Source organism: Gekko japonicus, unplaced genomic scaffold, assembly GCF_001447785.1.
Source record: "Gekko japonicus isolate JY-2015 unplaced genomic scaffold, Gekko_japonicus_V1.1 scaffold698, whole genome shotgun sequence".
In the NCBI taxonomy this organism is placed as follows: domain Eukaryota; kingdom Metazoa; phylum Chordata; class Lepidosauria; order Squamata; family Gekkonidae; genus Gekko; species Gekko japonicus.
Window position 1 is genome coordinate 571879 of NW_015168069.1, and position 25920 is coordinate 597798.

At 47.8% G+C, this 25920-nt stretch overlaps 1 protein-coding gene across 1 annotated transcript in view; it reads right to left on the bottom strand.

The window, feature by feature from the left end:
- Positions 1 to 25920, bottom strand: part of MAP2K5 (mitogen-activated protein kinase kinase 5) — a 236163-nt gene that overhangs the window by 132847 nt on the left and 77396 nt on the right. The window contains exons 9-12 of the mRNA XM_015414599.1: positions 19892 to 19960; positions 19714 to 19795; positions 15978 to 16039; positions 7631 to 7679 (exon numbers count right to left, since the gene is read on the bottom strand). Coding sequence (XP_015270085.1) covers positions 7631 to 7679; positions 15978 to 16039; positions 19714 to 19795; positions 19892 to 19960 — 262 coding nt within the window. The remainder of the gene's footprint in view (positions 1 to 7630; positions 7680 to 15977; positions 16040 to 19713; positions 19796 to 19891; positions 19961 to 25920) is intronic.

Sequence of the window (25920 nt, forward strand, 5' to 3'; positions counted from 1 at the left end):
GGGGCAAGTGATGCTCTGTCTTCTTGGTGCTTGGGGGGGCCAACGGTGGGAGGGGGCTCCTAGTGTCCTGGCCCCACTGGTGGACCTCCTGATGGCACTGGTATTTCTGGCCACTGTGTGATACAGAGTGTTGGACTGGATGGGCCTTTGGCCTGATCCAACAATGGCATCTCTTATGTTCTTATGTTCTTAATTACCCCTCAAGGGTTAGCGTGATTATTAGGCGTCCTCTGGCCTGCAGGTGTCCGTAGTTCGGGCCTTCCTGCCCAGACCACCCTCATGTCTTTCGAGGCCGGATTCAAGAATGCGGTAATCGGTTAATCATGAGAACCTGTGCTCAACTGTGTAACTAGACAGGAGGGGAGAATTTGGAGCGGATGTGAACATCTCCTGGAAAGGTCTATCAAGGTAGATTCCTGACTGGATCCAAGAGACTAGCTGGTACCAGAGGGCAAAAGACTACAATAAGGCTACAGGCCAAAGGGACGCCGTACTAACTTTTTTTGCTTGTGCCATGCTAGTATGCTTTGATATGTTATGCTACATCATGATGGACTGCTATGTATAGAATGCTTTCGGCTACAGCTTGGACTCTTATGCTGCAAGAAGGTGTGTCTTCTGACACCAGGTACTAAATGTATTAGATAGAAAGTTAGCTTTTTTAATTTCTCTGCTGCTAAGTTGAAGGAGGAGGAGGAGGAGGAGGCTGGATTTATACCCTGCCCTTCACTACTTGAAGGTGTCTCAGAGCGGCTTACAATCTCCTTCCCCTTCCCCTCCCCACAACAGACACCCTGGGAGGTAGGTGGGGCTGAGGGAGCTCTTTTGAGAACTGCTCGTGTGAGAACAGCTCTGAGAGAACCTGTGACTGACCCAAGGTCACACCAGCAGCTGCATGTGGAGGAGTGGGGAATCAAACCCGGTTCTCCCCGACTGGAGTCCACGCTCCTAACCACTACACCAAACTGAGTCTCTGTACTAGAGACTGTACTGAATAGTGATACTCCTTTTTAAACTGTTCAATAGAACTTCATATATATTTTTACAAAGGGCTGCTTTATTTGCGTGCATTTAACCACGAGGACCCACAGGGCTGGGCGCTGCTCGGGTTAACAGGGGTGGTGGCCTAGGGGGACCCAGACTTGGGGCTCTGATGATGTCTTACTCTCGCTGCATCGTGTTTATATTTTGTAATCAGCCTTGAGCCTCAACGAGAAAGGTGGGCTATAAATTAAGTGAAGAAACGCACACAATGGCTGGGATCCTAAAGAAACCTTTGACATGTCTCCATGCGCCAATGCTCCCTTAGGTTGCTCCCCCCCCCACATCCTCATAACTGCATCTGGAACTCCCTACCCAGGGAGAATTGTCGGTGTCCCTCTGTCTGGGTGCGTTCAGACGGGGCATTTGCAACGGTATAGGTGCCGGTTGGAATCAGTGTACTTCACACAGCGAACATCTGCCTTCCGTCCCTAACCATTGCAAAGAGCTTTAAACCATTGTATTCTGCCACTAGGTCCCCAAGTGTATCCTGAGTGCAATGGTTGTAATCGCTTTACCCCCCCCTCCCATCTGATCGCTCTCCACCACTGTAGAGCCGCTTCCGATTTTCGCCCGCCATTTTTTTTTAGGTCGGCGATATCGCTTGAGCGAAGCTTTTGCCCCGGCATTTGTTTTTTAAAAAAGGAAAGGTCCTTAGTTTAACTTTTAGAGGAGTCCGGGACCTCAGGGAGGCCACTTTGCTCTTTAAACTTTAAAGGTAAGTCCTTACCTTTAAACTTTAAATGTAAGACGGGGTGTTTTGCACATGCGTGAAGATCGCCATTCTGTGGATGGCTGCCTATGCGCATGCGCAAACTGTGTTAAAAAAAAAACCCCGCCAATGCCCACTTCGTGTGAATGGGCATACAGCGATGGGCTCCACAGACAGGAGGTAAGTGTGATCGCATTTCAGCCGGCATAAACTGCACCGGTTCCAACCAGTACAGTTTTTGCCGGCTGAAACGCCCCGTCTGAACGCACCCTCTGTGTCTTTTGCCAGCAGGTGAAGACTTTTTTGTTTCATCCAGTAAAGGTTACTTGCCCTCCTTCTAGCATCATTTGCTCATCTGTCTGCAACTTAATTATTTTAAAATTTTAAATGTATTTTTAAGTGCTCAAACATGTTCATGCTTTGTTTTTTTTAAATGTATGCCACCTTGTGGGCCCCGATCGCGTGGGGCAAGGCAGCACAAAAACGTTACGTCCCTCCCAACCTTCTCTAAAATGACAGGCTTAACGCTCAGCCACATTGGGGATTTTATCCAGCAGTTCCAAGGAAAACAAGGTACAAAATGTCTTCGTTGGGAATTAACGGCCGTCCCTTTAAGCCGATTCCAGAAGCTCTAATTCTGCTGCTGCTTCTACAGGCTGAACTCTGGAATGAGAGGCAACAAGGTCTTCGCACAGACAGCAACTGGGGTACCAAACCGGGCATCAGAGTCCCAGCGTCCCCTCTAAGCTGCGCTAGTGTGAGCTAGGTCACAGTTTTTTAGCCTCTGGCACACACAGTTTTGTCTTAGCGCAGGAAGGAAGGCTCCAGAGCAAACTAATTCAAGTAGTAGCCAAATCGCTCGCTCACAACCTTAATGCTAGTCGCTCACAAAGTAGAACTTTTTGCTCACAAGACTCCTCAGCTTAGAGGGAGCGTTGCAGAGCGCCCACTGGCACACCGCAGGCCCGTTACTTTGTTGAGAGAAGCAGCACTGTCTGCGTGTGCAGCGTCTTCCTGGAGCATCTGTTGGTGATTAATATTTTCATTTTGCATGTGGAGGAATGTAAACGAGAGCCAAAATGGGTCGTTATGTGCCCATCATCGGCACAAGTGCTTCCTTAATACGAATTATTTATATGAGACGAGGCTTCTTTTCATTCCAGCGGTACCTCGGCTGGTTTTGCCAGGCTGCTCGATGAATGGGGGGGCGCGCGCACAAATGCTCTTTCCTCGCCCCTGCCGGAGCTGTCAAGGAGTGGGGTCAGGATGCTGAATGCGGAAACGTTTCAGGCGCCTGATTCAAAAGCAAAGGGATATTTTTTAAAAACCCATTTTATTCAAAATAGTTTTCACGTACAGACACTCCAATCCTGATGGCCGTTGGCAAACGGTAGAGTGCGGTATTCCAAAGTTCAAGGAATCCGAGCGATGCGGATTCCGGTGGCAGATGTGAATTGCTAAGAGATCATCCAAAGCATCAACACTAATTATTATTATACATGAACACACGCATATTAAGTGTTGTGGCGGTGCTGCGTGGATATTCATATATTGTAGTGTCGATGCAGTTGACAGTTTCTTCGCACATCCCCCACATGCTGCTGGCGGCGGCATTGTTATCGCTCTTCCGATCCTGCAGACGCGTTTCCTTTGGAAGGTGATGTTAATGGGCGTGGTTTATAAACCTGAGGGTGCGCACGCAAACTGGGTCGTTGAGAGTTCAGAGGAATGAACACACGGACCTGCCTTACACCGAATTGGACCATCAAGGTCTGTATCATCTACTCAGGCGGAGATCTTTCGTATCGGCTACTGACTGCTCCTTTTAATTGGACTGGACCTAGGACCTTCTGCACGCTGATGCCGAACCAACGAGCCACTGGCCCCTCCACTCAGTTTACTGTCTCATTTAGAGTACCTCTGCTCTCACACAAATTTGTGTTTTGGGCTCACGGTGGATATCTTTCGGTTCCACTTCTACAGCTGTATATCGCAGGAGCTGATGGCAGAGACATTTAGGAACAGGATAGCAACACGGAGCTGCCAATGAGAACTGTAGCTCCTCCGCGTCAAGCCTCCGTTCCCCATATAAAGTGCACTATACACTATACGGAAACGTCTTCGGACAGCGCTGGCTCTTCAGCTTTGAAGCGGAGATGAGCACCGCAACCCTAGAGTCGGACTCGACTGGCTTTCGAGCAAGGGAACCTTTACCTTTACTTTATACATTATTTTGCTCTTCATCTTGTGTATTCCCCAGTTCCCCATCACCGGCTGTTGCTCAAATAGGTTCAGTGTAACAATCTCGACTCAGGACTGCCGTTTTAAGTGGCAGCCACATTTTCAACGTACAACCGTGATGTTGTATTATGAAAAATTAGTTGGGCTTCAGTTCTACACTGAATATATTTCTTCATCACATTATGAAACCATGCGCATACACACGACGGGAAATGCATATAAACCGCTTCACGTCACAGCTTTTTCCGAGTGTGCTGCGTGAACCTGCACTGAAAAGAATTTGTCTCAATGAAACGGAAAAATGTTAGGTGTTAACTCACGGATGAGTATTGTTGATATGTAAACAAGTGCCATTCGAGTGGGGTTTATAGAAGCCCCCCTTAGGTTGGTAGCAGGCCAATCGGATAGAATCAAGGCACAATTTCTCCTTACTTCACGAGATCCGGAGATCATTGAACTGACCGCTAAGTTTCTCCATTGTTTTATAAAACGGAAGAGTGACCCTGATCCTATTAATGATTCTTAATTTATAAGTCTAAAAACTTAAGTTTAAAAGTTTAGTGATTCAGGCATCTTTTGTATGGTCAAATCTAGCTTGTGACAACTTGAGTTAGGCCTCACATAGCCACGACTATCTATTTTATAATTTCTTTTGGATTGTATTATTGGGAAATGCTTCTAATATGGTATGCCAATAAAAGGTATTTGTATTTGTTGTATTTGTAAAACAAGTGCCATTCACTATCGGGCTGGAACTGTATAGCCAAATGATGCTGTTTCAAGCTGTACCCATTGTTTTAATCGTTATAACGTCTTATAGTGTTTTAAACTGAAACTGTACTTATTATAATGATGCTGCCCGACCTGCAACACTGCTCTTAACTGAAGGAATATTTCATTGGGAACTCAGGAGAATATATAGTTGACCAGAGAGAAGTACCACTGGACATGTGATTGCACTGGAGGTTTCATTTGTATTTTTGCCCAGTGGTTAAATTCTGGAACAATTGTGTTCCGGTCTTTATTTCATATTTTGTATATGTTTGATTGTATATATTTTTACATATTAGTCAATATGTTCTATTTGCATTAGACCTCCGAGGAAGGCCTGTGAAGGCCGAAACGCATTAGGTCTATTTCATCAGCCTTTGTGTTTTTATACTTGTATATGAGGTATGAAGGAGCTGCGGTGGCTCAAGTGGTTAAGACGCTGAACTGCAGGCTGTGGAAGGTCAGTAGTTCAGCAGTTCAAGACCCGGGTGCCGCATGATGGTGTGAGCTCCCATCTCTAGTTCCAGCTCCTGCCAACCGAGCAGTTCGAAAGCAAGAAATTGCAAGTAGATAAATAGGGACCACTTCGGTGGGAAGGTAACAGCGTTCCGTGCGCCTTGGTGTTTAGTCATGCCGGCCACATGACCACGGAAATGTCTTCGGACAGCGCTGGCTCTTCGGCTTGGAAACGGAGATGAGCACTGCAACCCTAGAGTTGGATTCGACTGGCTTTCGAGCAAGGGAACCTTTACCTTGACTATGAGGTATGAATGGGCCCTTATTTGTGATTTTAATTTGTGTTTAATAAATACAGGTATATTTTTGTATGTTTCATAATTAGATTTTTAGAGTTGGCCCTCTTCCATTCTTGACTAACCTTTTTAGGTTCTGAATTCTAGGTTTTAGGTTCCGTTTTCCCCCCCTTTCCCCCTTTTTTTCCTTGTTGCCCGACCTGAGCCCATCCGTGGGATGGGCGGGATATCAATGCAAATAACAAATACATCAAATAAATAAATACTACAGTTCTGCGGGGCCTGTAAAACGGAGCTGTTCCACCAGGCTTTCAGCTGAGGAGGCAGCCACCCCAATTAGTTGGGCTTCCTGCAGAGAAGCTGCCCTGCCTACCTGCCCTACGCGGAGACCTGGTATTACATGACCAATATTGGTGTGACTCCAGTTACCATCAATCTGGCTTACAGGGGGTCTGAACTGTTCTATTTGATTCGCCACCTTCTGTTTAATGGTTTTAGCTGTTTTAAGAATCAATTTATGTTACCCGGTTTTAACTGTTCGTGCATTTTGTGGTTACCCGCTCTAAGCCCATTTTGGGAAGGGCAGGATAGAAACTTAACAAATGAATAAATAAATGAGGGGGGGGCAAGAGCCACTTTGCCCCTGAAGGCATACCTGCTAGAGCCCTCTTCCTTGACACAGGTGGAACCAGCAGCCCCCCCCCCCCCAAAAAAAATCTATTCAGTTTTGATGAATATTCAGTCTTGCTGAAGTAATGGGAACTCAATGAAATTGCTGAGCAGTCGGGTTAGAATGGATAAAAGGAAGTACTTCTTCGCCCAAAGAGTGATTAACACATGGAATTCACTGTCACGGGAGGTGGTGGCAGCCACAAGCATGAATGGCTTCAAGAGGGAATTAGCCACAAGGTATAGATAGGAACTCTCTGTCTGGGGCAAGGGATACTCTGTATTCTTGGTGCTTGGGGGGGGGGCAACAGTGGGAGGGCTTCTAGTGTCCTGGCCTACTGCTGGATCTCCTGGTGGCTCCTGGTCTTTTTGGCCACTGTGTGACAGAGTGTTGGACTGGATGGGACACTGGCCTGATCCAACATTGGCTTCTCTTATGTTCTTATGTCTAGGGCAGGGATGTTCTGTCTTCTTGGTGCTTTGGGGGGGGGGCAACAGAGGGAGGGCTTCTAGTGTCCTGGCTCCACTGCTGGACCTCCTGGTGGCACCTGGTCTTTTTGGCCACTGTGTGACACAGAGTGTTGGACTGGATGGGATATTGGCCTGATCCAACATTGGCTTCTCTTACGTTCTTATGTCTAGGGCAGGGATGCTCTGTCTTCTTGGTGCTTGGGGGGGGCAACAGTGGGAGGGCTTCTAGTGTCCTGGCCCCACTGCTGGACCTCCTGATGGCACCTGGTATTTCTGGCCCCTGAGTGACTCAGAGTGTTGGCCTGATCCAGCATTGGCTTTTCTTATGCATATGCTCTTATGCTAAAATATAGATGGCTCCGAGGCGGCTGCTCGGAGACCAGGGAGACCATCACAGAGATCTGTGGAAAAGTGACCCATTTCAGAGGAGGAGGCTGCGGCTTTTATTGATTTTTAAATTATAGGATTGGTTTCTTACTGCTGGTTTTATTGCTGATTTTACACCCGACTGCAGTTAGGCCGCTGCTGCTTGCCATTATTTTACTGGTAGTTTCGTTTGGTTTCCATTTGTATTCTTCTTTGCCTTGAGTCAAAAGGTGGCCCCACTGCTGGACCTCCTGATGGCACCTGGTATTTTTGGCCGCCATGGGATGGAGTGTTGGACTGGAGGGGCCATTGGCCTGATCCAACATTGGCTTCTCTTATGTTCTTACGAACATGAAATTGAGCAAACTTCAGAGTACGGCGGAAGACAGGAGGGCCTGGCGGGAGCTGGTCCATGGGGTCGTGAAGAGTCAGACTCGACTGTGTGACTGAACAACAACAAATGTTCTTATGTAGGACAGAAATTCCTTAACTACACAGACCAAGATATAGAGCTCGTGCCACTTGCACTAATTCACCGAAGCTCCTCTGCCAGAATTGGAATTGCAGCACTTACTTGACCAAACGGAAAGAAGCCCCTGCGACTTACCTCTGTGTAAAATCTTTAAGCTCCACAAATACGTCAGACCTTTAACAACCTGCAGGCAAGGCAGAGAGAGAGAGAGAGAGAGAGAAATTAAGACAAGCCTGTTATTTTGCTGCTTACTCGTTTCTGTTAGGGCAGCATTTCCACACGGAAAACCTTCCCAGCAAACTTTGCCACCGCGACCAGAGGCAGACGAGCCAAGCCGCACCCACAGCACTGCCGGATCCAGTTGGCAGTGACCACGGGCAGAGAGGTCACGGCCACTGCAGAGCCACTTGGTGGTGCGGGAGACAGCAACGGGCAAGTCAGTGCGGTGTCGTGGTTAAGAGCGGCGGACTCTAATCTGGAGAACCGGGTTTGGTTCCCCACTCCTCCTCAATATGCAGCCAGCTGGGTGACCTTGGGCCAGTCTCAGAACTCTCAGAGCTCTCCCAGCCCCACCTGCCTTACAGAGTGGGGAGAGGAAGGGAGAGAAATTGTAAGCTGCCTCGAGACTCAGAGTAAGGAGCGGGGTATAAATCTAATAATGATTATTATATCCAACCGGTGCACCACCAGGGCTATTTTTGGGCAGGAACGCACAGGAGCGGAGTTCCGGCTGGCTCCCAAGTTGGCCACACCCAGCAGGAACTCATTAGCATAATAGGCAACACCCAACAGCAGGAAGTCATTAGGATTGGCTACATTAGGGGTGTGTGGCCTAACATGCAAAGGAATTCCTGCTACAAAAAAAGCCCTGGGTTTGGACAACAAACAAGGTAAACAGAATAAGAAGCAAAAGGTGGGTGTGGCTGGATGACCACACTTCTGGTAACATGGGGATGTGGCCTAATATGACAATGAGCTGTGCTGTCAGGGGTGTGGCCTAATATGCTAATGAGTCTCTGCTGTTGTGTGTGGCCTATTATGCTAATGAGTTCCTGCTGGGCTTTTTCTACAAAAAAAGCCGTGTGCGCCACCAATTGCACTGGGTACCAATTGAGTACCGGATCCGCTTCAAGGTATTGGTGCTAACCTTTAAAGCCTTATGCAGCCTGGGACAGAGATATCTAAGGGACTGCCTCCCCCCATACGTGCCCCGGAGAGCCTTGTGCTCTGCAGATCATAGAACCATAGAGTTGGAAGGGACCTTCAGGGTCCTCTAGTCCAACCTCCTGCACGATGCAGGAAATTCACAAATATCTCCCCCTCCACACACCCGGTAGGGTTGCCAGCCTCCAGGTGGGGCCTGGGGATCTCCCGCTTTTACAACTGATCTCCAGCTGACAGAGATCAACTCCCCTGGAGAAAATGGCTGAAGGGCGGGCTCTCTGGCATTGTACTACGTTGAGGCCACTCCCCTCCCCTCTCCAAACCCCGCCCTCTCCTGGCTCCACCCCCAAAGTCTCCAGGTATTTTCCACCCCAGACCTGGCAGCTCTCGCCCCCAGTGACCGCTGTTCCACACCCAAAAGATGACAAAAAAAACCCCTCCAGGGTCTCCAGCCAAACTGGCCTGGAGGAAAACTGCTTCCTGATCCCAAAGTGGCAATCCGCATTTCCCTGGATAACCACCTGCTGGTTGTCCCCGGCCCGAAAGACGCTCCCCTAGCCTCAACCAGGGCCGGGGCCTTCTCGGTCCTGACCCTGGCCTGGTGGGACACGCTCCCGGCTGAGATCAGGGGCCGGTTACAGTTTCACAGGGCCTGCAGAACGGAGCTGGTCCGCCAGGCCTCCGGTCAAGGCAGCAGGCGTCTACCGGCTGGCCTCCCAGTCGCTGTGTCAAGTAGGCTCCTACGAATACGGCCTTTATGGCTCAACTTTCGGCCCAGTCGTTCCTGGCTGCAGGGACTGAAACTGGAATTTGCTGCCCTGCCCACTTTAACTGTTTTTAGCTCGCTTTATTGTGTTAATATTTGACATCTATTTACTGAATCATTTTAGACTGTACTGGAATTTATTGTTGTGACCTGCCCTGTGCCTGCTTGTGGGAAGGGACTCAGGGCTCTTTTTGTAGCAGGAACTCCTTTGCATATTAGGCGACACGCCCCTAATGTAGCCAATCCTCCAAGAGCTCACGGAGCTCTTCTTACAGGAACTCCTTTGCACATTAGGCGACACGCCCCTAATGTAGCCAATCCTCCAAGAGCTTACAGAGCTCTTCTTACAAGGGCTACTGTAAGCTCTTGGAGGATTGGCTACGTTAGGGGTGTGGCGCCTAATATGCAAGGGAGTTCCTGCTACAAAAAGAGCCCTGCCGTGGGATATAAGTCGAAATAATAAATAAATAACAACAACAATTATGATCAGTGTTCCCTCTAAGCTGAGTTAGTGTGAGCTAGCTCACAGTTTTTTAGCCTCCAGCTCACACATTTTTGTCTTGGCTCAGGAAGGATGGCTCATGAGCAAACTAATTTATGCAGGAGCCCAATCGCTCGCTCACAACTTTAATGCCAGTGGCTCACAAAGTAGAATTTTTGCTCACAAGACTCCACAGCTTAGAGGGAGCGTTGATTATGATGATGATAATTCATCGATGCTGCCCCCTAGGCTAAGCCTAGCCACTCCTGCAGAGCTAACAGTGCGGCTGGGGCTTGCCTTGTTCCCCCCCCCCCCAAGCCAACAAACCTTCCAGGGCAGGAGTCCCCGGGGAACTTCCGTGGTAAGTTAAAAACCCAATCCCACCCCAGATTGCTCCTATCTTCCCAACTCAGAGTCTGGAAACCCCAACGTTTTATTTTGGGAAAACAAAGAAAGCCGTTCTTGTGGATTCTGAAATGCAGCAAGCAAACGTCCTATCCGGTCCTTTTCGGTGGAAAAAAAAGGTGATTTGTAAAGCAAGACTGAGGCCTCCCGAAAGGATAACAGAAGCGGGGTACGTGCAAAAATCCCGTGTATATCCATTTCTGCCCCTGAACACAATGGGTGGGGAAGCCTCTTTGTCCTCCCTGAGTGTGCGCAACAGAAGCAGAAGTCAGGAAGCCGCGCCGCACCACGGAGGCGGCTGCATCTCTCCGCTTGCTAGAGCAGAGGCACGCCGTTTGCATTGATTTTTAATTATGGATTTTTAACAACAAATAGAAGAATGCTCCGCAGGCAAGGGGACAAAAACACAACCCCTCCAAGTTCATAAAAAGCTTTTGTAGTGTGGCATGCCTTCTGAATGAGCCGTTATAAAAAGCACACAGTTAACCAAACAAGAGATTGCTTTGCATTTCAACTTTTCCTTTTTTAAAAAAAGAGCGTTTCACAGCAACAAGTCCCACGGTGCCCCATAACCCCTGGTACATTGATCAGAAATCACGGCTATTCACCGCCGCTGAACGAGAGGCCATTTTCCAATTCAGAATGCAGACAGAAAGGTATTAAGCATTATGTTAAAGAGATGCTGCCATAGAATCTCTTTTGATTGAATACCCCAGAAGGTATTGCTGGCACTCAGGAAAGCAGGTTTGACAACAATGACGTGACAAAGCCTTGACACAAAAAGTAGTTATACCTGCTGTCAATCATTCGTTCTCTCTCGACAGCTTAAGTGCATATCTTTTGCAGGGGGAAAAAAACTTCAATCAACATTAGCACTCAAAAATATGGTGTCACTGCTTCAGGAATGGAGAGGAAAATAAACATGTGAAGTGGCAAGCAAAAGGTAACTTTGCAATGTTTGGTGGTCCAGATCTGGCTTAAACAAAAACACTGGAGGGGTTTGCTGGGCATACAAGGCGCTCTCTCTCTCTCTCTCTCTCTCTCTCTCTCTCTCTCTCTCTCTCTCTTTTGGCTGTGAGCACCTAGGAGCCAATCTGCTGTAGATTCACAACAGCTCCTCCCCTGCTGCAGATTTGGTTAGTCTTTAAGGCGCTACTCCCTCATGGATGACTGCCTTGTCATGGCGAGGGGGCTTGCGGGGTTTGATGAAAACTAAGATCCTGGCATCCGGCCCCATCACTCCTTGGCAAGCAGAAGGGGAAGTCGTGGAAGTAGTGACAGACGTCACGTTCCTGGGATCCCAGATCACCGCAGACTGTGACAGCAGCCATGAAATTAAAAGACGCCTGCTCCTTGGGAGGAAAGCGATGGCGAACCTAAACAGCATGATAAAAAGTAGAGACATCACCCTGCCAACAAAAATCCGCATGGCCAAAGGAATGGTATTCCCAGTAGTCATGTATGGCTGCGAGAGTTGGACCGTACGGAAGGCCGAGCGCCGAAGAACAGAGTCTTTTGAAGAGTCTGGAGAAGACTCTTGAGAGTCGCTTGGACTGCAAGGAGATCAAATCAGTCAATCCTAAAAAAAATCAACCCTGACTGTTCCCTGGAAGGCCAGATAATGAAACTGAAGCTCAAATACTTTGGCCACCCAATGAGAAGGGAGCACTCCCTGGAGAAGACCCTGATGCTGGGAAAGACTGAAGGTCAAAGAAGACGGGGATGGCAAAAGATGAGATGGTCAGACAGTGTCATAGATGCAACGAACATGAAATTGAGCAAACCTCAGAGGACGGCGGAAGACAAGAAGGCCTGGCGGGATCTGGTCCATGGGGTCGCGAAGAGTCGGACTCGACTGTGCGACTGAAGAACAACAAAGGTGCTACTGGACTCTTGCTCTTTTCTAGAGCAATCTTAAGCGGAGTCCACAAAAGTCAACGGGTTTAGAACTGACTGATTCTGCTTAGGAATGTACTAGAAGTTACACTGGAAATGGATTTGGAGGAACCACTTGACAACATTCTCTTGATTTCTAGCTTTCCTTTGCATAAATATTTTCTCCTCGAATGAATTCCTAACAAAGGAAGATACTGAATTTAGGGATTTTAAAGAGGAAAAGAAACAATTTTTAAAGGAAAAAGGAAATAGACGCTGTCGTATTCGGCAAGCTGATACGTCATGCTTTAGGATGCACCAGCAAGATCCAGCTGACAGGCTCCTGGGTACATCCCTGGTATTTTGGGAAACTCCGTGTGCAGACAGACATTGACCAAGTAGTTTCCTTTCTTTAAAATTCCACCAATCACTTCCTGAAGTTGGGGAGAGGAGGCTAGACAGTTTGAACTGCCTTTCCCCGCTGCCACATATCTTCTCATTCTGCCCATTTTCCATTGTTCTCATTCCCAAATCATTTCTTTTATAGACATTTTTAGACATTTGGGATTAAAAGGGTGCCAATTCCAACAGTAATAATCCAACTGAGTTTCATTAGCATGGACGGGGGGGGGGGGGGACACACACACACACGACTAGTGCAGTTTCATCCTGAGCAGAAGAGCAGGTTGTTATATCCTGCTTTTCTCCACCTGAAGGAGTCTCAGAGCGGCTTACAATCTCCTTCCCCACAATGGGCACCTTGTGAGGTAGGTGGGGCTGAGAGAGTTCTGAGAGAGCTGTGACTGGCCCAAGACAGGGCTGCCAGGTCCCCCGGGGGGAGCGGGGGTTTGCCTGCTCAAAGGGCCGCCGACCCACTGGTCTGGATCCAGCCAGCGGGGGGGGGGGAGCCCCGCCCCCCAAGTGTCCAGATCGGGCTGACATGCCCGGCACGATGATGTTACCCGGAGGTGACGTCATCCCGCTGGGCATGTCACTGGGGGGACAGGATGGGATGCTCTAGCGTTCATCCTGAAAACTCCATGGTATCATAGAGTTTTCAGGATGAATGCTAGAGCGTCCCCGGCGACATGCCTAAAGTGATGACGTCACTTCTGGGTGACATCATCACGACGCGCACGTGAAATGTCCTGGAACAGGAGCTTCCCCCCCTGCTAAAAGTAGGTCAGGGACCTGGCAACCCTTGCCCAAGGTCATCCAGCAGGTGTCACGTGGGGAAGGAGTGGAGAATCAAACCCGGTTCTCCAGATTAGAGTCCGTGGCTCTTAGCCACTACACCATGCTGGCTCTCAGGGAGAACCCAAGTCAGAAACTGGGGTATCAAACGCGTATGAAATCTGGTAACGCCCCTATACTTTTCTCCATGTTTCTGTGCGCACAGCTGCTCCACATTTGCCATCCTGAACCAGAGTGTTATGATTAAAATTTTCTCAAAAAATCCAAGTCAGATGCCAAACTATTAATGGCTCAAGGGCCACTGGAAATACAAAATTCTCACAAATTTCACATCCATGCACATTTGCATTTCGGCTTTGCCACCGGCGCAGGTCGATCCGGGACGAGCCATAAGCTGGCTACCGTCAAGATGCGCAGGGCACTGGCAACAACAAAGAAGTCTTGCGTTTATCACAACCTAGATCAACAATTGTTATGAATATCGTACAAATCTTCCAGGACAGTGAAAATGAAACACTTTTCTTCTCGACTTAAAAAAAAACAAAACACCACCCAGCCAGCCAAGAGTTTTCCTAGACCACGGGAAGCGGCATGGGGCCTGAAAAACAAGCCCATTTGGAACCGCTCCAAAGACAGAGCATCAGATGAAAAGACTGTTCGGCTGCGCCAGCAGCTAAAGCAGAGAGAACGAAGCGGAGCCGCGAATTACAATGAAAGGGGCCCAAATAGCTGTCTGTATTAGATTAAAGGGCTTCCGCTGTCAGCTTGATGTATAATGAGCGTGGAGAACGGGCATTTAATTAAATGGTACATTACAGAATAACTTTGTTATGCTTAAACCACTTAAGACTATCAAAGCCCTGATTCAGATATCGCAATTGTTCGGCAACACCACGCCCCCGTGACAGTCAACCAAGACTTTGTTCCCATTGGCACCAGTTTACGGATTATGACACAGTCTCCCCCAACTCGGTGAGCTCCCCTCGCCATCAGAATCCTGACCGACTATCTGGATGGAGAAGACAAGCCCCCTGTCTAGATCTGCGCGGATTTGGTGTATCTAACATTCCAAGTGTAGAACTAGTCCCGGGGTCTATTTTGGTGGCGGAGGCTTTATGGGAGAGCCGACACAGATACGTTCAGGGGTCATTTTGAGGGGGAACGAGCAGGAGCGGTGTTCCGGGAGTAACAAGCCCAGGAGTAGGGAACCCAGGCCTGATGGCCTGCCTGCCCTTTGCTTCCCATCTGGGGAAGGGAAAGAAAGGCATTTTAAGCATTTTAAGATATGGATAGTTCATCTTCTGCAGCTACTTCCATGTCTTTGGGTGAAATCTTTGACTCTGACTCGGATGTAGGAGCTGCGGCCCCTAAACCTTTTAAAGTAAATCTCCCCTGGCAAAAGAAGAAGAAAACCAAAGCTAAGAAGAAATCTAAGTGAAGATCTGAGATTACCTATGTTGACATTTAATTTACTTATATTCTCAACCAGATGTGATGTAGTATCAAAAATGCCTTTATGTTCTTTCTATCTGAACACTTTTATTAGATTTTAAAGAACTGAATGTAGTTTTTAGCATGTAGACATATACCCAAAGCATTTGATTAGCCTATCAAAGGTTCTTGTTACTCTTTGTAGTTTTAGTTTTGTAGGGTATAGTTTTTGTAGTGTGTAGGAAGAAAAGCAATAAAAAGTGTGTGTGTGTGTGTGTGTGTGTGTCAGTGTTCCCTCTAAGCTGAGTTAGTGTGAGCTAGCTCACAGTTTTTGAGCCTCCAGCTCACGCATTTTTGTCTTAGCTCAGGAAGGAGGGCTCCAGGGCAAACGAATTCATGCAGCGGTCAAATCGTTCGCTCACAACTTTAACGCAAGTCGCTCACAAAGTAGGATTGTCGCTCCCAAGACTCCACAGCTTAGAGGGAACATTGGTGTGTGTATATATGGATGCGACAGTTCTCAGAGCTCTCTCAGTCCCACTGACCTCACAGGGTGTCTGTTGTGGGGAGAAGAAGGGAAGGCGATTGTAAGCCGCTCTGAGACTCCGAGTGAAGGGCAAAGCGGTCAACTTCCTGACACCTCCAGTCACCTGGTGGCTGGCTGGAGAGTCTTTCATCTTTTTCCAGGCCGTTTTCTGGCTCAGAAAGATAAGATGGGTAGAGCTTCGGATAGAGGCGCATATCGTCAAGAGAACAGTTCGCCCTTTCACCTCTGCCACTTTGGTGTAGTGGTTAAGTGTGCGGACTCTAAACTGGGAGGACCGGGTTTGATTCCCCACTCCTCCACATGCAGCTGCTGGTGTGACCTTGGGTCACTCACAAGTTCTCCCAGAGCTGTTCTCTCAAGAGCAGTCCTCGAGAGAGAGCTCTCTCAGCCCCGCCTACCTCCCAGGGTGCCTGTTGTGGGGAGGGGAAGGGAAAGGAGCTTGTAAACCGCTCTGAGACTCCGAGTGAAGGGCGGGGTATAAATCCAATCTCCTCCTCCTCCTCCTCCTGGCAGCCTGTATGATTTTTTTTAATTGGGTCTCCTCACTGTACAGCCTGTACTCAGCATTTAGGATGCAGGGGCATATATGTCAGAAATGATGGTTAGAAAAAATACTTACAGCCACGGCTATTCTTCCAAGCACGTGTTCCGGAATTTTTCTGTACACGTCCAAAGAGCCTCCTGCAGCGACAGACAGCGCACCCGTTAACGTCAAACCAAATGGATTTATTCCAGCACAAGCTTACGTGGGTCAGAGTCCAGCTCTTCAGACGCTATGAAGAACAGGGAATCACACTCCGCGTTTTTATGGGTCAGATCACCAGAGGGGAGGGGACAGGAGGGAGGCACTGGGGGCAGAGAGAGCCGTGGTGCGGATCCCGTAGCGAGACTTTCAGGGGTGACTCTCTGGATGAGGGACTGGAAAGGATGCTGGGGATTATTAGGAAGGGTATTGAAAACAGATCAGCCAATATCATAATGCCCCTGTATAAATCAAAGGTGCGACCTCATTTGGAATACTGTGTGCAGTTCTGGTCACCACACCTCAAAAAGGATATTACAGCTTGGGAAAAAGTGCAGAAAAGGGCAACTCGAATGATAAAGGGGTTGGAACACTTTCCCTATGAGGAAAGGTTAAGGCGCTTAGGGCTCTTTAGCTTGGAGAAACGACGGCTGAGAGGTGACATGATCGAGGTTTATAAGATTATGCATGGGAAAGAGCAGGTAGAGAAAGAGGTACTTTTCTCCCTTTCTCACAAGACAAGAACTCCTTGTGGGCACTCCATGAAACTGCAGAGCGGTCGGGTTAGAACGGATAAGAGGAAGTCCTTCTTCACCCAAAGAGTGACTAACACGTGGAATTCACTGCCACAGGAAGTGGTGGCGGCTACAAGCATGGACGGCTTCAAAAGGGAATTAGATAGGCATATGGAGCAGAGGGCCATCAGTGGCTATTAGCCACAAGGTATAGATAGGGGCTCTGGGGCAAGTGATGCTCTGTCTTCTTGGTGCTTGGGGGGGCCAACGGTGGGAGGGGGCTTCTAATGTCCCGGCCCCACTGCTGGACCTCCTGATGGCACCTGGTATTTTTGGCCACTGTGTGACAGAGTGTTGGACTAGATGGGCCATTGGCCTGATCCAACATATGTTCTTATGATCAGGTTGTTACTTGTAATGGACGATGAGAGAAGTCAGCAGCCGGGCTCTCAGGGGATGCGGATAAACAGCACTGTAACTGAACAACATTTCTCTTGCTAGGCTTAACTCTTTTCCCACTGCTGAGTTAACAGGTCGCTTTTCTAAAGTCCCATACTTGGATCGCTTATGTAATTGTGAGACTGGAGCTGTGGAAACACTCGGCCATCTTCTATTATTCTGTCATCAGTGGTCAATTCCTAGGTCGATTTGGATCACCCCGGTTCTTATCAAACACCGATTGCCTCCTGAACTCTGGGTGGTCCCCAATCTGTTGGCAGATGTTAATTTTGAAACCACTTATTTTGTTTCAAGAAATTTTAACGATCGTTTTATCTGTAAAGCGACAAAAATCTGGCTTGACCCAATTGTAACAGAATTTGGTATACACTGGTATACAGCCAGTTTGGTGTCGTGGTGAAGTGCGCGGACTCTAATCTGGGAGAACTGGGTTTGATTCCCCACTCCTCCACTTGCACCTGGCTGGATGACCTTGGGCAAGCCATAGTTCTGATAAGAGCTGTTCTTGAAAAAGAGCAGTTTCTGTCAAGAGCTCTCTCAGCCCCGCCTACCTCACAGGGTGTCTGTTGTGAGGAGGGGAAGGGAAAGGAGTTTGTAAGCCGCTCTGAGACACCTTTGGGTAGTGAAAGGCAGGGTATAAATCCAATCTCTTCCGTACTCTCTTCTTCTTAATATGATTTAAATGAATTATAGTTTTATTAACGACCTCTGTTTTAACATTTTAGATTTTTTTAGATTTGATTATGTTGATTGTAAATTTTGATTGTAAAGTTCGTGTTTTGAGGCTAATGTTGTATTTCCATGTCTAATCATTGAGCTTAAGACCTTTGGTCACAGAAGCTAATAAACGTAAGAACGAACAACATTGAGCGGAAGAAAAAGCTGTCTGAAGCAGAAAAAAATTCACTGATATCGGCAAAGGGCTGTAGTGTGTTACCTTATTATTATTATTATCTTACTGCTCTGCTGACTCTTGAATTAGGTCAAAATCCAACCCTCTTACAGGCAGGGCTATTTTTGGGCAGGAACGCACAGGGACGGAGTTCCGGCTGGCTCCCGAGTTGACCACGCCCAGCAAGAACTCATTAGCATAATAGGCCACACCCGACAGCAGAAACTCATTAGGATTGGCTACATTAGGGGTGTGTGGTCTAACATGCAAAGGAGTTCCTGCTACAAAAAAAGCCCTCGGTTTTGACAGCAAACAAGGTAAACAGAATAAGAAGGGAAAGGTGGGTGTGGCTGAATGACCACACTTCTGGTAAAAAGGGGGGGTGCGGCCTAATGTGCTAATGAACCATGCTGTCAGGGGTGTGGCCTAATATGCTACTGAGTTTCTGGTGTTGGGTGTGGCCTATTATGTTAATGAGTTCCTGCTGGGCTTTTTCTACAAAAAGAGCCCTGCTTACAGGCAAAGCTGTAGTATGTTCAAGCTGCGCCACTGCACAATCCAAGACATGGGTGGGATCCTAGAGTCACGTCCAACGTGAGTGTGCCCATTTTCCTGCTTCAAACAACTGTCTGTTTGGCACACTGGCATCAGATGAAAACAGTGAGCCTGCCCAGTGGCAGGAAGCCAGCACCGTGTGACCCCCCCGGACCAAACTCTCTCTTTCGTGCCGCTCCAGACCGAATGGCTGGCTGCTGCAGGACAGCCTCTCCTCTCGCACTCCACCACGATAGCTTCCATCATCCGAACAGAAACCCTTTAAAGGTTCCTCCGTGTAAATCAGTTAAGATCGGCCACTGCCTGCCCACGTCACACTCTCTGCTGTGGCTCCCAGGTTGCGGTACGGCCTGCCTGAGGAGGTCCGGAAATAGGGTTGCCAAGTCCTACCTTGGCTCGGAGCGGGGGACTCCCGGGTTGATCCTGGTGCATGTGCGCATGCGCACAGCGCGCCGCATTCACGTCACCAGGAAGTGACATGACCACGCGGGGCACGCTGGGGGCGGGGCCACGACCATTTGAGGGAAAACCATATGCAAATGAGTTATGCAAATGAGCCCCTGCACCTCTTTTTCTAAGAAATTACCCCTGCATACAATTATTATTATTATTAGTCCTACTGCGTGATCCGTTCAGTGTCCTATGCTATACGATTCCTCCCCCACCCCGTCCTCTCTAACCTGCCTTGAGTCTCAGTGAGAAAACCGGACTGGAGAGAATCTAAAGAAGGAAGCGCGCGCACACCCAGGACAATGGGAAAGCTCCTCAAAAAGAAAATGTGTTTTTGGTGACTGAAACATTAAAAGAGGGAACAGCTGTTTTGTCAGTGAAGACAGATTGTATGGAAGTGGCAAGTATCAAACCACAGATAAACCAGCATTTATTTCTGTTCTATTTAAATTTTCAATAAAAGTCAATGCAACTCCACTCAAGGAAAATGTAACATACTTAAGCATCAAGTAATCACAACTCTTGGGCGCCTGATGCATTAAGGCTAACGAATGGGTGTTATTATTTTTCAGATATCTTCTTCCAAATATATATATATATATCAGCACGTTGCACCATCTGCAGAAAAGTGCTTTTGTGAGTCTTTAGGAGACACACGGAACCAACGTTCAAATTGGTTTGCCAATTGCATCGTTTTGAAGAGTCAAGGCTTTCTGAGAATATACATCCCCGCTTCACTCACCATCCATGAATTCGGTACAAATGGAAATCCTGTTTTCTACAAAAAAGGCACCGTAAAAGCCTATGATATAGGATGAATCGCACTGTAAAAAGAAAGGGGGAAAAGAGAATCTGTTAACATGCTTTGGAGATGAATCGCGGAAAGGCAAAATTAAAACCTGACTGCTATACAGTCGTACCTTGTAAAGAATTTCTAGTTCCGACATGATCTGCTTCTGCAGTTCCAGCGTAATATCTAAAGGGATCACCTGAGAATGAGAATTAGACAGTTATTTCTCCACAAAGAGAATCCTTCTTGCAGGTACCACCTTCCCCAGTAGATTCATCTTTACTATCAATCACATTGGGGGGGGGGTTTGTTCGTTTTGGGTCTTTTAGGCCCCCCAGAGCCTAGGATTGCATTGCCTAGGTTGGGTGTGGTGGAATGTGCGTGAAATGACCAACTTTCCTGGTGGGACCTAGGGATGCCACAAATTTCTTAGAGGAGGAGGAGGAGATTGGATTTATACCCCGCCCTTCACTACCTGAAGGAGTCTCAGAGCAGCTTACAATCTCCTTTCCCTCCCCCTCCCCACAACAGACCAACAGACACCCTGTGAGGTAGGTGGGGCTGAGAGAGCTCTTTCGAGGACTGCTCTTGAGAGAACAGCTCTCAGAGAACTTGTGACTGACCCTAGGTCACACCAACAGCTGCATGTTAAAGCACTTGGGGCTCTTTAACTTGGAGAAATGACAACTGAGGGGTGACATGTTCGAGGTTTACAAGATTATTCATGGGACAGAGCAGGCAGAGAAAGAAGTACTTTTCTCCCTTTCTCACAATACAAGAACTCCTTGTGGGCACTCCATGCAATTGCTGAGCAAGTCGGGTTAGAACGGATAAAAGGAAGTCCTTCATCCAAAGAGTGATCAACACATAGAATTCACTGCCACAGGAGGGGGTGGTGACTAAAAGCATGGACAGCTTCAAGAGGGGATTGGATAAACACATGGAGCAGAGGTCCATCCATGGCTATTAGCCACAAGGTATAAATAGGAACTCTTGGTCGGGGGCAAGTGATGCACTATATTCTTGGTGCTTGGGGGGGGGGGGCACAGGGGGAGGGCTTCTGGAGTTCTGGCCCCACTGCTGGACCTCCTGATGGCACCTGGTATTTCTGGCCACTGTGTGACACAGAGTGTTGGACTGGATGGGCCATTAGCCTGATCCAACACAGGTTTCTCTTGTGTTCTTATAGGAACTCTCAGTCTGGGGCAAGGGATGCTCTGTATTCTTGGTGCTGGGTGGCTTCTTTTCTGTTCTTATGAGTGGGGAATCAAACCCGGTTCTCCCAGATTAGAGTCCGCACTCCTAACTACTACATCAAACCGTCTCTCCTGTTCGGCACTTGAACTTACCTCAATCTACACTCACAATCAGACTGTGAGCTGAATGAGGATCTGTGACATGAAAGCTTATAACCAGAGTTAAACTTTGTTGGTCTTAAAAGTGCCACTGGACTCAAACTTTGATTATACATGTTTATGTGGGATCGAAACGTCCTTGGCATACCTAGTTGTTATTATCTAGGAGGCACATTCAACCCTTCTAGGGTCTCAGTATTTATCCATTTTATTTACATTAGGCTATCAAAAACAAATATTTAGAAAATTAAATTCCAGTTCTCTGTAACTGGAAACTCCTAACCGCTTAACCATAGTTGGCTTTGCCCACCTGCTCTCCAGGGGGTCAACGTGCCTGGCAAAATATGCCTCTGGTTCTGGTCCTGCTCCCTGAAGAATATCGTGGGCCCAGGAATACCGTATGTGGCCATCCCTCCCTGGCAGGAAACAGTGTGAGGTTAGCAGCTGCCCACCTCCAAGAACGCAACTAAGTAATCTGAGACCCACACACGCTTTGCGGAATTAACACAACCCGCAGTCCACGACGGCATGCGGCCGGCAGAAAAACGCATGCACGAAAAGAGAAAGAACCCGTTTCCAACCCTACAATTTACAGTATTGACATCTGTCTAAGCGGGGAAAAAAGAGCATAACCAGTTTCTATCAAGAATTTGCTTTAGGGTTATTTATAAAAGCTCTCACTAAACTAAATTGTAACTGTAATAGAAAGGCTGCCAAGAAAACATTTAACACACTTCTCCAGATCAATAGTCATTTGCCAACAATATTCACTTACATTTTTTTTTCCTGGGTGGGAAGCTTAAAACAAAGTAAGCCGCTGGAACACTGTATCAATTCTGCCCATTAAAACAGGAACAAAATTTAAACCTCTGTCATAGCCAAAAGAGATTGCTTTCCGAGACAGATGCAAAAGCTCCATCATGGCTGGAACATTTGCAAAGCGTCGACTGGATTTGTCATCGCGGAGAGAGAGAGAGGACGCGGCATCAGCTCTCATGTGAAAGCGAAAAGGAAAGGCTCTAAGACAGGGGTGTCGAACTCATTTGTTATGAGGGCCAGATCTGACATAAATGAGACCTCGTTGGGCCGGGCCAGGTGGGTCATAAAAGGTAATGCCAGGTAGCGGAGATACAAACTTTATAAAGGACACAAACACAAAGGGTTTTTTTTTTTTTTACTTAAAATAAAAACATGCTTAAAACATGTTGCAATATTTTGTTTATTTAACAGTGTCTGATAACTGACGCCTCTTGCTCTGATTTATTGCATCAAAATGTCTGTGCTGGAGGTATGGTTCCGGAAATTATGGAATCACTATCTTATGGATGCAGTCACAAACAAAATAAATTACATGTCTCAAGGCTCAAACCAAGCTACAGTTACAGGTAAATGGTATCCAGTTCTTGACTACCTTTCTCAACAGCAATATATCTACGCCAGTTTGGTGTCGTGGTTAAGTGCGTGGACTCTAATCTGGGAGAACCGGGTTTGATTCCCCACTCCTCCACTTGCACCTGGCTGGATGACCTTGGGCAAGCCATAACTCTGGCACAGCTGTTCTTGAAAAAGAGCAGTTCCTGTCAGAGCTCTCTCAGCCCCACCTACCTCACAGGGTGTCTAGGTTTGCCATCACTTTCCTCCCAAGGAGCAGGCGTCTCTTAATTTCACGGCTGCAGTCACTGTCTGCAGTGATCTTGGATCCCAGGAACGTGAATTCTGTCACTGCTTCCATGACTTCCCCTTCTATTTGCCAAGGAGTGATGGGGCCGGATGCCAGGGTCTTAGTTTTGTCAAGCAAACTTTTGCGCTCTTCTCTTTCACCCCCAGCAAGAGACTCTTTAAGCCCTAATGGCAGAGTGGTATCGTCTGCATAATGTCAATTACTCAGAATGCAGAAGTAGATAAAAGGATCCACGAGTGTGACATGTGTTTATATTCAGGTATCTAATATTTATTTATTTACGTTATTTATAGTCTACCTATCCATCAGGGATTCAAGGTGGATTACACAGACTGGAGTCTGTACAATCGACAAACTGGGACATTCAGTAGCTGATGCATTAGGATTTTAGAAAACTCTGGAACGACCAGAAAGAACTGAAGCGCAGCAAAAGTATTCACACGACACATTAAGTGGTTCAGAAACTATGTAACAGGATCCTAATTACAGTAGGCTATGCACAGCAGTATATAGAGACTGCACTCCCTAGTCATTTATCATAGCAAGTTTGAGAAACCATTTTGTACAGTGCAATCCTATTATCCATGCACATTTACCTGTATGGGAAAGAATCAAAAAGAGGACTGATATGGAACTTTTTTTGGGGGGGGGGAGGGGACAACCGTGTGTCTGTCCTATTCCCCAGTTTTTAACAGGTGATGCTGTGCCCCCCCACCTCGCATCAAGGAAGCGTCGGCACGGAAACTGCAAGGAGTCCCCGGCCCCCAATCACTGTGGCACAGAACGTTTCAAGGGGAAAGGGTTAACCCTACAAGCAATACCTGAGCCCATTTTCTCCACTTCTCTCCCACACCTCCAGGACAAATAAGGATGAGTTGTCAAGTTAAATACAAGCAGTCAAGTGACTGAATTATAATTTACTCGGTGCTCAATTTAAATTAGTGAGAGGCTATTAAAATATACAGTATAGCGATGGCAATTCATCACCGGCTGTCATGGATGACTTCATCTATTTGCCGGATTGGTGTGCATACCACTAAAGGGAACGGGAGCAAAATCACAGGTCAAATTAAGCAGCAACTCCATTTTAATTCACTTATTTAATCTGCGGCGACATAATTGTCTTTTACAGTATGTACAACTCAGAGGAAATTTGGGAGTATGATAGTCAGTATACAAATGATTAATCAAATGGACCATTTAAATGCTAGGTTAAGAGCAGGGGAGATTTTGTGGCGGCTGCGGAGCGGCATCCAGCCACCGAGCGCCTGGTGGCTTGTGGAGGGGCTGCCTTTGCCTCCTCTGGGAAGCTTCATTCACCGGAAAGCAAGGCCAGGTGAGAAAACACTCCATGGACAGAGAGGCCTTTGAGAGGACACAGAGCCTACAAAACGGGAGTTCTGGTGTATTCTTCTCCCTCCAGCCGCTTCCAGAGAGCCAGTTTGGTGTCGTGGTTAAGTGTGCAGACTCTAATCTGGGAGAACTGGGTTTGATTCCCCACTTCTCCTCCACTTGCACCTGCTGGATGACCTTGGGCAAGCCGTAGTTCTGATAAGAGCTGTTCTTGAAAAAGAGCAGTTTCTGTCAAGAGCTCTTTCAGCCCCGCCTACCTCACAGGATGTCTGTTGTGGAGAGGGAAAGGGAAAGGAGTTTGTAAGCCGCTCTGAGACACCTTTGGGTAGTGAAGGGCGGGGTATAAATCCAATCTCCTCCTCCTCCTCCTCCTCCTCCACCTTCTTCTTCCAGTTTCTGCCAAATCTAGGCAATGCTCAATTCCTTCTCAAGACCAGCGTTCCCTCTAAGCTGAGTTAGTGTGAGCTAGCTCACAATTTTTTAGCCTCCGGGTCACTCATTTTTGCCTCGGCTCAGGAAGGATGGCTCCTGAGCAAACTAATGTATGCAGTAGCCAAATTGCTCGCTCACAACTTTAATGCCAGCGGCTCACAAAGTAGAATCTTTGCTCACAAGACGCCACAGCTTAGAGGGAGCCTTGCTCAGGACACGAAGATTTTGAACTGAGCTCGTCAGCCCCTCCTTTCTTCAAAGTCTCGTCCCATCTGTGTAGAATCAGTCTTGACCTCTCTGCCCTCATTGTAAGGCACGCCAGCTCTCCAACGGGCAACCCCACCCTTTTCAATATTTCTTATGAATGATCATGACGAAGGGGTGGAGGAGACACTCATTAAATTTGCAGATGACACCAAACTGGGAGGAACAGTGAACACACCAGAAGAACATAAGAACATAAGAGATGCCAATGTTGGATCAGGCTCACACCATGTTGGATCAGGCCAAAGGCCCATCCAGTCCAACACTGTGTCACACAGTGGCCAGAAATACCAGGGGCCATCAGGAGGTCCAGCAGTGGGGCCAGGACACTAGACGCCCTCCCACTATTGACCCCCCCCCCAAGCACCAAGATGACAGAGCATCACTTGCCCCAGAGTCCCTATCTATACCTTGTGGCTAATAGCCACTGATGGACCTCTGCTCCATATGCTTATCTAATTCCCTTAACTACCAGAAGACAGAGGCAGAATTCAACGAGATCTGAACACCCTGGGAAAGTGGGCGGATGTGAACAAGATGCAATTTAACAAGGATAAGTGCCGAGTTCTACATCTGGGTAACACACATACTGGATGGCCCCTTCCAACTCTGTGATTCTGAGATTCCAAGGGAGGGAGGGAGCAGGTGGTCCATTCTCTGCCACAGTCAGGAACCACCACGGAAGGCAGCCACGTGGCTAACATGGTAGGCGAGAGCCAAACGCCACAGGCGGCTGGTGGGGCCTCTGCTTGGTCCTGTACAGCTTCTGACTCTTGCGTGGCCTCTCAGATCTGACAAGCGCTGGGGGAGATCTCAGAACAGAAAAAGAGCCCCGCTGGATCAGGCCAAAGGCCCCCCACGTCTAGCGTTCTGTTCAGACAGTGGCCGACCAGCTGCCTCGAGGAAGCTCACAGGAAGGGTGACGGCAACAGCAGCCTCCTGCCCAGCAGCTGGTCCAGAGAGACATGCTGACTCCGGTACTAGCTGCTCTCCCTGCTTCGCCCTGCCCTACCGACCAGCTTGACCTTCCATCATACATATATACATGGACACAAATGAAGCTGCCTCCTGCTG